The 12,864-nt window shown below is 38.0% G+C and overlaps 1 protein-coding gene across 1 annotated transcript in view; it reads right to left on the bottom strand.

Annotated features, from left to right (window-relative positions):
- ZNF407 (zinc finger protein 407) overlaps positions 1 to 12,864 on the bottom strand; it is a 344,031-nt gene that overhangs the window by 129,750 nt on the left and 201,417 nt on the right. The window contains exons 6-7 of the mRNA XM_055703745.1: positions 9,434 to 9,517; positions 41 to 161 (exon numbers count right to left, since the gene is read on the bottom strand). Coding sequence (XP_055559720.1) covers positions 41 to 161; positions 9,434 to 9,517 — 205 coding nt within the window. The remainder of the gene's footprint in view (positions 1 to 40; positions 162 to 9,433; positions 9,518 to 12,864) is intronic.

Here is a 12,864-nt window from a genome sequence, read left to right as displayed (position 1 = left end):
TAACCCTTCTCTCATCATGCTTTAGTTAATGACTCATTACCTGTAGTCACACCAGGGACATCTGTAAGGCTTTTCTCCAGTATGGACACGCTTATGTCGTGTCAGATGTGATTGTGTTGTGGAAGCGAAGTTACACTCATCACATTTGAATGGCTTCTCTCCTAGAAGGTGACAAAGGAAGACAGGCATTATTGGTTTTCATCATCAGAAAGGGAAGACAAGTCTAGATTTCTGGCATCTCCCTTGAGACAGATTTTAGTCCAGTACATCTAACAACCACAAATACAAAATAACTTTCCAAATACAATGTATTAACTGAAAAATACTATTACTATGACAAATACACATCTATTAGTAGTCAGCTGATTTCCCACGTGTTGTTACACAGCAGCAAAAAGGAGGTGAAAGAAATACACTGAAATGGCAATCATGTTACTGGTCCTTATTTCATAAAAATATCATCAGGTGACAGGTATTCCTCTCACCCTATACCTTCTGTTGAAGCTTGAACCCTGAAAGCAACACTGTTAAGAGTCAGAAGGTGAAAAATCAGTCTGAAGCTTGTATTTAGTGCTTCTCAGAAAGGATCATCTCCAGGAAGAAACTTTGTTTTTGTCTCTGGTTCTGGATTTTTCATCTTATCCGTGAAACAACACACATAAACCAGAACTGAGAATATGAACCAGAACTCAGTGCTCCATTCCCCCTCTCTTGCCTGCTACCCTTCTGCCTTTGTAAATCTTTTCTGAACAGTGGGCCAATTTCAGCAGAAGAACTTGAAAGTTTAATGGAAACCCCCCCCCACAAACCACCAAAACTAGAGTAGGGCAACAATTTTTTCAGAAGACTAAAATTCAGTCTCTGCTGAACATGCAACTGCAGTGAAAATTTCTAAAGATGAAGAGGAAAAAAAAATCTCTAGCTTATAAGTTATGATGTGAAAAGAGTACTTGTCCTTCCAGTGGAGGGGTCACAGAATCACAGAAAGGTCAGGGCTGGAATGGACCTCTGGAGATCACCTAGTCCAACCCCCTGCTAAAGCAGGTTCACCCAGAGCAGCTCGCACAGGATCATGTCCAGGCAGGTTATGAGTGTCTCCAGAGAAGGAACCATTCAAAGGGCCCACCCCACACCAAAACAAAAACCCTTGACAGGTACACATACTGCGATGCCTAGCTAAGACACTGGCATTCCATTTTTCCAACTGTTCACTGCAGAAATATTCTGTGTGGCTTACCATGTAACTACCATGCACGTAATTACCATTTAGGGAGGAAACAGGTTTCTTTTTGTATGCAGAAGACAAAAGGCAGCTCCTAACTGAGGTGATCTTGACTGCGTTGTGCAAGCCTTCAGAAGTATTTATCCTAAAGACTACATAAGGAATGAACATCCCTAACTTAAGAAGTTTGCATAAAACTGCCAGGGATGGACACCTACTTTGTAGACTGTTCAGAGGTCTAGAATAGGCAGTTTCAAAATTGAACCCTAAGCCTCTTAGCAGGTACAATTTGCAGTTTTTCAGACTGACAGGAGACACATCACCAGCAGAAGACATATCACTAGCAAAGGACCATGTCTCCAAGCTGGATTTTTCAAGCCTGCTTAATGCATGAAACACTCAAAAGACCTCCAAAGAGACTTCACTAGAATTCTCAGAAGAGAGAGAAATCTGCATTTTTCACTCTTGGAGACTGTTGGGGTTTTTTTCCTCCCAAAGTAAAAAGAAACGCAAGGTCCTTGGGCCTGAAAAGGCTGTAACACTGTTCAGAAAGACAACGGAGCAGCTTCTGAAAGCTCCATAAAGAGTTGGAATAATGGCTTTTAGCAGCTGCTGGAGAGAATACCCGCCACTATTTTTCATTTATTGTTTCATGGGACAAGGAAAGGTGAAGGGGCAGGACACAATGCAGAAGCCTCTATGCTGGACAAATTGAGACTGCTAGAAAGTATGTCTTTCCTGCCTCAAATGGGGTTTTCTTGTCAGGCACTGACTCTCTGCTCTGGAGAAGCTGATTCTTCCGGCAGCTTGAATGGTACTGGCTGCTGCTTCAATTAAACTCTCTAGGAGGCCATAGACTCCCTAGCAACGTAACCTGTTCTTGAACTGAAGGTTTCCCGTGCCTGATTTATTTTATCTTCTAGTATTAAAGAAGATAGCAACGTTTTCAAGCCTAAGTAGTAAAGCCACAGGTATTTTAGATAACATACATACTTATTTTAACTGCTTTCATTTAAAATGCATTAGAACCTTGCTAACTTGCGCCCTTGTAAGAAAGGCAGATCCGAACTGAAAGGAGATTTTTAGTTTGCCATTCAGGGGAGGATGGATCAGGTAAAGGTCTGCTGCTGTGCTGCGGCAGGGCCAGCGGGGCTGACAGACGAGTGAGGGCCAGTGGAAGCCAGGAGGGCTTGCAAATTCCATCATGACCAGAAGAAAATTGATAAACATTGTCCACTGCTCCAAGAAGTTTCTCCTTAGGAAATCCTTGTGGCTAACTGCTCCTGTCAAGTGGACTATGTGTAAATCTCACTTGACAGTAAATACATTACAGCAGCACCACACAACAAAAGCCAACTAAACTGGGAGGAAAAAAGACTGCCTAGCATGGCCTGTAATTCTTAGCAGCTGCACATGGGCAGAAGTGTTTATTTTTATGGAAAAGGAACCAGGTTGATAAGTACAGTTGAAAAAATCTAAAAGAAGACTAGACATTTATTTGAGTTGGGGGGTGTTGAAGAGTATATTAGCTGTAGCAGCAGTACTTTTATGTATTTGTTTATTTATTTAAGATTTCCACAGACCTATTCATTTAAGTATTTTTGTCTTCCTTATCTTTGGGCCAGAATGCTCTTTATCAGCCTTTGTGTCCCAGTCTTCCTTCCCCCTGTGCCGCTCCCAACCATTTCAGGCAATAAACTTAATTTTGTTTTTATATGGGCTGCCATTAAATATTCCAGGACGATTCACCCTCACCCCCAGTCAAGGATCTAATTAAACCAAGAATAAAGTAACACAAATCAAAAAAGCAATGCTGACAGTTTTTTTAAAACACTAGGTAATAACTATAAAATAGTGTATCCAAAAATGTGTGAGTAAGGACAAAGTCGGTGTATTTAAAGATTAATAAAGGTAACCCACAGCAGCCCCCCCACCCCCACCCCTTACCATCACAGAAGACTTGACTGTGCCTTATAACTTTTTAAATAACAAACTGCACGAAAAAGGACAGCTGTCCCCAAATGACCCCATGGTTAACAAGCTCTGTGGAGGGGAGAAAAGTAAGGACCCCCCGTCTTTGGTGGTTTTTATTTTGTTTTTAACGCAGGCACTTTCAAAAAGCTATGTTTCCAAACCACAGGATCACAAAAGAAAAAATGGCTTTGCTTTTTTGACAATACTGCATCTGCAAGCAACTTCTGAAGTGCATCAGTTAAGTCACCTAATTTTAGCTCCAACAATCAAAGTTTGGGAAAGCAACTGATAAAATGGTCAGATCATGGGGAGCACCAGTCTGTACAAAAGCAGTTATTAAGCCTGCTGCTAACCAGTTAGCCTTGTCAGCTCTACCCATTCTGCTTTTCCTAAACCATCATGACAAAGGCTTTCTCTTTCTCTTGCCTCTCCAAATTCTGCACTGACTTCTTTTAGCATCTATCTTAGCTTGCCTCACTCCCAAAATACAGCTTTTTCTCTTTCCTTCTTCCTCTTTTCTCTGATTTTCTCTCTTTTGAATTCTCGGTCTTTGATGATGAGATTTTTAGGACACAGAGCATACCTTAGTGCAATCATGAATTTCTTTGTGCAATTATATACTTAATGTGTACTTTTTAAAGGAAAAATTAAATGACACAATAACAAAAAGTGTAAGTCTGGTAGTAGATGTTGATTTGTGAAGTGAATTTTTTGTTTATAATCATGACTGTCCAGATTATTTCTATCTATAGACTATATACGGCATTTATATGTGTGTGCTACTGAGGATCCAGCTTTCACATACGTGAAGAAAAAATAAAATCAAATGGTGCCTTCGATTTTGAAGTCTTGAGCAACTAATCAGAATCTTAGTAAGATGCAAGAAAACTTAGATCATTCGTCTCAACAGGAAACTATTGCTTTTAGTCCTATTTGTCTGTCACATGGTATGTTGAGCAGCACAGAAAGAATCTTATGACCTAAAGAATGAGTAGACCACAAAATACAGCCATCTGCTTACATGTTACAGGATTTTTTTTCTTATTTCCAACTATTTCTAGTGTTAAGGCTGTTCCCCGGAGAAGCACTTACAGTCTTGCTAACAAAGCCTGAAGTATATTAAAGTAAATTCTGTTTGCTTTTAGTCTGGCCAACTTTTTTGCATATAAGGCATATAAAACTAAGTACATCCTTGATCCCTTGCTTTCTTATGAGAAACCCTGTAGATGCCAGAGGATCGCTCTTCCATAGCAAAAAATGATTAACATTTATATGCTCAGAAATGGGAGGAACACTGTTCCAGTAGACAATTTCTTTTAGGTAGAGAGAAATTTTAAGATACCCAGGTTTTTGCTGTCATTTCTGGCCAAACATTTGCTATAATCAAGTTCCACACTCTGCTGCAAATGTTGGCATAAATGGAAAAGGAAAAACAACACAGATCCTCCCCAAATTTCACCTCTCTTCCTGAAAAGAGCAGTAAGTCTTCTTACTGTGCTACATTTTCTGTGGTATTCAACATCATAATTTTTTTAAGCTGTGGTGGGGAAGTTGGAGGGAAGAGGCTACATTATACATTAAATTCAATGCCGAGTAATGTAACTACATATTAAAGTCAAAGAGCAGTTCACATGAGAAATAGAAACACAAAGTGAGTCACTCATCTGGATAAAAACACATATATTATTAAATTTTCTTTCTTTATTACATTGACCTATAAATGTCTTGAGAAGCGCACGACTGAAATGAGTGAGCAGAAGCAATCATACAAACAGTGATCTGTACCATATAAGCCACCATCTTCAAAAATTCATGAAAATACCTGAACAAAGACAGTCTTAAGCAGTTCCATAGGCTCAGGGTGACTGTCATAGAACTGCTGTGCACAGTAGGTGTACTGACCCTCTAATGCTCTACTACTGTAATGCACTTCTATAATCCCCAGGAAGACTCCACCACAACCAACATAGGAGAAGCAAATATAGACTGCCATTGTGTAGAAGATGAGGATGGGGCTTTTGCAGTTTGCAGAAGTACAAGGCAACATTAAAAAAAGAATCTCATGCCAGACAACACAGGCTGTGACTGATCAGCACTGTTGGATTGAACCAGCTACTACAGCACAAAATGGAAGTTTACTGGGAAAAATGTAGAAGGGAAAACTAGAGTGATATCAAAAAGCAGACAAACAAAGGAGGAGAGCAGAACAATAACAACAAGAACATAAAAAAAAGACATTTTAAAATGAAGAACTAAGTGTTTTCATGTTTTCAAATCAAGCCAGAAATAATTACCCTAGCTTGTTTTTTCTCTCTTATGCAATTTCCTAGTTGAGCACGACGAAGGCAAAATATTTAAATTATGTGATATGTTTATTTTATGTGTGTGTACATGTTTTTGGTGGCTGATTTAGGGGTTGTTTACTCTTTTTTTATTATAAAATTCAGATAATTGCACAAATTCTTTGTGGAATTCAACTAATGCTAAATTCAGCCAACACTAAAATTTGCAACATTATTTATCTTCCTAACTTCAGGCAGATTTTCTCACTGGGACAAAATATGAATAAAAAAAATATGTTTCAGCGTGACTCAAAAGATGAAAATTTTCCTCCCTAGTCATGTTGCAGCACCAGAACTACAGCATATACATTCCTGCAGCAACGCAAGCTGGCCCTTATTTACCACGCAGCACCAGCTGATACTGCAAGTGGTCTAAGTTTCTTAAGACAGTTTATGCTTACAGCCTAGGCAGCCACAAATGCTGATTGTAAAGAATTTGACAGAGATGTAAGTATTCTTTACACTGTGATAAAATATTGGTCAAACTCTGGGCCACTCTTAAAGTTTCCATTGACTCAATTCACAAAATAGAAGATCAGGCCAACACCTGTATTTATGTAGCCAGTGAAAGACTTGCAAAATTTCATACATTGATTCTTGTAGAATAGGACTGGAAGAAGATGCATTCAGATAATTAAAAAATGCTAGAACATTTTACCAGGATAAAATCAGCCGAAGACTTAGAATATTCTGTGTTCAAAGTGTACACTTCTCACAGGACCAGATCAGTCATTAAAGACATGACGTGTTTAACATAGAACAAAAATGTCAACTGGTGAAACACCAGTGATCCCTTGATAGGTCAAATTATTTTTTTCTACTTCACAGTTCTACTTTACAGTTGAGAAAGCCTGTATCAAGGAAATCTGTATGGAGATGCATCATGTTTGCAAATAAATTGAGTATAAACATTTTTCATGTCTTAAAACTAATGGCTTTTTCTTTCAGTCTAATGTTCTTGTACTTGTTTTCATTTAAAAATCAAAAACATGCTTTCCAGGGATAACATCCTATTTACCAAACTAGTCCCTACAGTTTGCTTCACGAGCTACCAAGAGCAGATCATGCCAGCCTTTTTCATACTGAGCTATACTTTATGTTCCCTGTAATATTTCCAAGGAAAGTGCATCTTTCACAAGGTAAAGGTATTTGTATATAAACCCAGGTTCATCTAAAAAGAGAGTAACAAAGGAAGAAATACCAGAATCAAGAACATTAAAAGGCTAAGTGGCTGGTCCTACAGCCAGTCCTCTCACGTCAAATATCTATCAGCAGCTGAACATTTCTCTTGGGTGTCAGGACACCTCAGGCCTTGAGGCTGGGACGAGAAGAGGCTTGTTAAGCCGGTTAAGACTCCTCAACTACATGTAAGGATTTGCTCATTTGGCCTTGAATCAAGGGTCTGTGACAGGTGATAGAAGTAAATCTTGGATTGGAAGATGTTCTATGTCAGCCCCCTAGACAGCTTGTATTACAGTAGGGAATTATTTAAGCCATTTAGACTATTTTTGATACCCATCCCTTATCAAACCTGATTGTAATTTGCTTTGGCATTCTGCTCTGGGAAAATTGTCCCAGCTGAGGACACAGAAGAAAAAATACAGGTACAAAGAGGAGTGCGTGCAGCTAAGGACTGAAAAAAAGTTGTGCAATGGATGAAAATAGAAGGGAACCCATGAAAGTGCAACAGTGCAGGCAAAGGTGGATTATGTCATTCTCCTGGAAACAAACAGAAGCCACAGATAATTTTTCTGCTAAAGAATGATCTCTGATTGTTTGTGCCACAGAGGCAGATAAATGCCAAAAAGACAGATCCCTCTGCCTCTGAGATACTGTCCTGTATAATATAAAGTTAATAGCAAAGTAATAACGAGCTTCCAGTCCTGACATAAAATATAAAGTTATGCTTGCTAGGTGCAAGCTTCATGATCTATAACCTGTGAATCCCTGTGACCATAGCACAAAAGTCTCTACCACACTGGCAAAAGAAGAGCAAAAAGCCAATGGAAACCTGGACAGCTTTTCACCAGGAACACACCATGTTTTCAGCCCAATTTTGCACATAAACCAGGAAATAAAATATTTTTTCTATTGGCTTGTGGCCTAAGGATATAATAACTATAAAAATATAACCAATAATAAGGGCTTACATTTCATAGAAACCAGATCTGCACTCACGTAATAGGTAGAGACAGGAAGGTTAAAGACAAGAATATGAATTTCTTCCACTGTACCATTCTGGAATGACTGGTTACCATTTGTATGGCTGCACTGGTTATGAGTCCTAGACATATACACGATGCCAGTGTGCCACATGGTAGTTCCCATCCCATTGATAAAAACAATTTATTTCTGCTAAAGAAAAAACATCTTTTTCATTCTTAGCCCATATTTGGCAAACATCAGCCAACATGTGAAGATTCTTCGAAGCTCCAGAAAAATGAAAACTGTTAGTTAAAACTGAAGCATTCAACTTCCACTAGTTGTAATTGCTCCTTTTATCATTCAGAGAGTGTAATAATAAGAGAACTTAGTATACTTACTAAATGCCTTTTCTTGGACACTTTAAAAATACAGACTTCCTGCAGTGAATTGAAACTGACTGTGGCAATACCCTCACACAGATGTATGTTTCTTGCTACCAGAAAAAAAATTCTGGAATTATGATTACTAGTTAGGGTTGCAAGCAAAATTTGGCCCTGTATTTTTACTTTTTTTTTCTTTTTTTTTTTTTTTTTTTGCTTATGTGTTTCAAGATATTGCCTGACCAGCAGTGAAAACCCCACCTTTTTGAAAGCGTCAGACTTTCCTCCAAATATGGTTGCTTTAATAAACTGAAAACAGGGTGGAAAGAATGGCTTCAGACTCTCAAGAAAGTGAGTAGCTGCCTTCCAGGAAATTACGCACTTACGTGGTGTATGTCCTGAATCAAAATTAGTTTATTCAGGGACATCATAAAATCTCCCGCTGATATTCCTTTACAAAGTCCATGGAAAATTCATGATGTAACAACTACAGCTTCTCATTTTTTAGCCATTTCTCTCCACTGTACATTAGACAATGGTCACGACTCACACAGCAATTCCTGACGATATTACACTATCCTCACAATAGTCAGTAAAACAAAAACAACACTGGCTTAGGCAGCAACACTTCTGCGCCTGTTTGAACAACATCTATTCAAATAATCAAACACTTACATGGAACTACTAAAAAGCACAATTAAGATAAAATGTATTAATAAATGTTTAATAGTTACACTTTTCCTGGTCTTCTGAAACTAAGAACCAATTTAATTTTATCTGATATTAAATTTTTATAACCAGGTGGTAGGAAAGCTTTACTAATTCTGGGAGAGAAATCCTGCTTTACATGCCAACCATGTGGTAACTCTTAAAGTTGCACCTATTAATTACAAACTATCTTAAAATTACAAAAGGGCAACTGAAACAACACTAGCTTTCAACTATGTCTCAGTCCAAAATAATGGATTAATCTATATGTAGTCTCTAATTTTCACCCAGGGACATTCTAGCAGACTCTTGCAAAATCTTCACAGTAGGTAATCTATTTGGGCCTTGTGAAAAAAAAATAATAGTAGACTTAGCATTCATTTAAAGAAGAAAGCCAGTCTTTACAATTCTACTTCCTTCAGAAAAAACACCAAAAATACCCTCCACCCCCCCAAGCAATTATTCAAAGTCCCAGCTACCAAATTTGATGCAGACCTTGGGCATACTGATTTGATTTTACAAAAACGAGAAAAAGAAAGGTAAACAGTGAGCGAATGTACTATTTGTGCTGTAACATGGTATTTGACTTGCGTTACTCCCCAGTGCAGAGGAACTCCCTTGCTGGAGAAAATATAGCAAAGAGTAAAGACAGCTTTACTGACCTGTGTGCTGCCGCCGATGCTTGGTGAGGGCATGACGTGTCCCGCCGGCAAAGCCACAAAGGTCACAGAGGAACGACTTCTCGCCTGTTGCAACAATAAACAGATGAGGGACTGCGGAGGTCACAGATCATTAAAACATATCTATCAAGGCTTTCAGGGTTACTAATTCCTCCAATCAAATGTTTCCATGTAAATATGTCAAATGGGAATGAAATTACCACTGCGGTTTATTGACTGTGATAAAATCTGAAAAGCACCACTGAACATAATTACATACTTGTCAGACCCATAAAAATTAGCTTTATTATCAATGGAATGGTTTTGTACAACTTCATTTCTGTTAGATGTCTTCCAGATGGGGCTGCTTTATGCACTTGAACAGTTTTTATGCATATCCTGATTTTTTACAATTCCCATACATCTGGCCTTTCTGTGCTGAGTAAAGATTGCCTGGAAAAAAAGTTAATATACTGTATATATGATTCTGCTTAAATAAAATATATTGAATTTACTAACAAATTAAGGGTACTGAGAAATTTTCAACAGACTAGATCACAGTCATCTTTAGTTACCTTCTATTTATTAATAAGTATTAAATTATTTTCTTGAATATACAGAAGAGCCCAGGCAACAATAAAAGCCACATTATTCAGTACCAGTGGCAATTCAGCACTGTTTATGTTTCTAAAGTTTTCATGACATAAAGAAAACAGGTCTGGGGATTGCTACTGAAACTGCAGCAGAACTCATATTGTTCGTCTTCAAATAATTCTTCATTCCAGACCTCTGGACCAATTTAAGAGATTTTGGCAAGCTCAACACTCATTAAAAGTGAGTAAACACTCTCCTTTTAGTTTGGGTTTTTTGTTTGTTTTTTTTTTTTTTGTTTTTGTTTTGTTTGTTGTTTGTTTTAATAGAAGCTAGGATTGTGCCCCATTGTCTGTAAATACAATCTATCATTTCACAGCAGTATTTTTACTCAGTATGTACTAACATGCACAGCAATCTTAGCCCATGAAGGCCATATGGAAGGTCATTATGACTTAATAATGCTAACCTTAGATATAGACTCAATGACCTCAAATAAGACTAAAATTTTCAAAATATTTTTTTTTTAAAGAATTGCACTAGTCTTTGGAGCCAAATTGTCTCTTTTCACACTAACATAGTGGAGAGCGGGCTGGTGGGGCCATGATGTGGAATTCATTCCCCGTGGGGAAGGAAATTTAGTTTCTACAAAAGATGGCTGGGTTAAGAGGTCAGGTTTCAAATTTCCAAGTCCTTCTGTGAAGACAGAGGGATGGAAACCTCCTTGTTGTTTATTCTCACATAACCAGGCAAGCTAATTCATGAACTTTCTGGAAAAACACAGTGCCTCAGTTAACTTCAGATGCCATTAACATAAGCAAGAGACCATCTTGTGAGTGGGAGCTCCCCAGAGAGCACCAGAGAGACCAGTTGCCCTCTCCCTCCACTGCCTCCATGTAGGCCCCAGAGGAATCCCAGCTCCCCACCCCAGTCGCTGCAGCATGGGAGTCCTTGGGCCCTGTGCTACAAGAAGGAAAGTAATTCCTTCAAAGTTTCTAAGGCAGCCTGCTCTAAAATGGGATCATAAAAATGCTGATTAACCTCTACCAGGTAGCTAGGCTATGAAATGTGATTGGAACATATTAATCTCCATTTCAGAATAAAGGAAATGGTATATTGTTATTTTCTGCAAATAAATCTAGGTCATGAAAAGCAGACTGAAACAGGATTTTGGGACTTCTTGAAAATTTGGTCCATTGATGAGAGTATCCTGAGGCAGTATCTAAGGCGTGAAATAATTTGGGCACCTCCCTTTAGGAGTCAGCTCTAGCCATCTGTGATTACAATTGAATTTTAAAAAACCCAAACAAACAGAAATATCAGAATTGAAACTCATCCTATCACATGAAGAATGCATATGTGCAAAATGATGTAACAAACTCCAAATTTTACTGCAAAATATTTGTCAGTAATATTATTGCTAAGGTTATACATGATTTTTACACAGAGATTTCTGCATAATCTCTTTCTTTTGGTGTTTTTTGTTTTTTTGTTTTGTTTTTTTTTTTAAATCAGGATCTTTGGCATGTAGCACTTCATCAAAACATCAAAGAAAAGGAATAGAAGGACTACACATAATTAGTAATTATAATTAAATATTAATTTAATTAGTAAATTTTAAGTATAAATATTTCTAAGTAGCTGCAATGCCTAACACCCCAGCATAAAATTCACACTTTAAAGTTAAATGCTGTTACATGCCTACCAAGAAATTGCTCGTCATCTATATATTGCCATAAATTAGCTCATGTTGCATTTAACGTCTAGGAGCAAGCTTCAGTATGGACTGCAGCTTCATACACTAACGAGGACACAGGCTACCCATACCATCTTTGCAAACTCATGGATTAGCTAGGTAGTTTATATTTGGGACTTTAGAACAGCTTCTTGAGCCACAGAGAAATGATTCAAAACCAACCAACAGCTTTAAAATAGGGAAATTGATCCATTCCATACAATTATTTGCCAGTTAAATATTCCGCACTCCTCTAGGTCAGATCTGGGAGCTGTCATGCAGGCAGGGCTCTTTAAGGAGTCGGTGAGGCTTTGGATCTGAAAACCTGAAACTGAAGGAGGTTTGGCCCCTGCTTTTTAAGCTCAAGAAAGGTGGTGATGTATTTGATTTTTTTGCAACGTTCATTTTCAGGGACATTAATGAATTAATTACCTTATTTGTGTATGTATTGTGGTATATGCATAAATACATGTATCCACACAGACACACAGAGAAAACTTCATCGCCTGTGACTTTAAGTTCAACTTCACACCATTTCCTAGCCCTGAAGCTTGATGTGGGTTGAATCCCTCATATCTAGGCAAAATATTTCATCTCATGTTACGGGCATGTATTGATATATACATGTATTTTACATTCTTCTGGATATGCTTAACAATTTTATCATTTCAACTTCAGAATTTGCGACTTTAACTTTTGGGAAAATGTAAGGGCAATATTTCACTTGCTGTACAGGGGGCTGATCTAACTTGCCATGTTTATATGATAGCAGAAATGCAATAGAAAACGGTCCCTTTCTTAACAACTTGAATTAGTTTCAAGTGTGCCATTTTGCATTCAAATGTAGAAAGACACGGAAACCAATCCTTTATTTTCTATTAGAAAACAGCCACTGTCCCCTACCTCTCATTATGGTGCAGACTACAAGACCTAACAACAAAAATCCATATTATTGATCTAGCCAAGTCTCCACAATTATTCTTTAGAAGGAAACGCCGACAATAAATTACATCTGCACTGGCTTTTCATCTGCTGTTCGATATAAGTGATCTCTCAGGGCAGGCTGGAGACCTTAAATCGTCAACACCCTTGTCAAAGAAGCTAAGGA

This window comes from Falco cherrug, chromosome 3 (assembly GCF_023634085.1).
Source record: "Falco cherrug isolate bFalChe1 chromosome 3, bFalChe1.pri, whole genome shotgun sequence".
NCBI classification, from domain to species: Eukaryota; Metazoa; Chordata; class Aves; order Falconiformes; family Falconidae; genus Falco; species Falco cherrug.
This window is presented reverse-complemented; position numbering and strand designations above follow the sequence as displayed.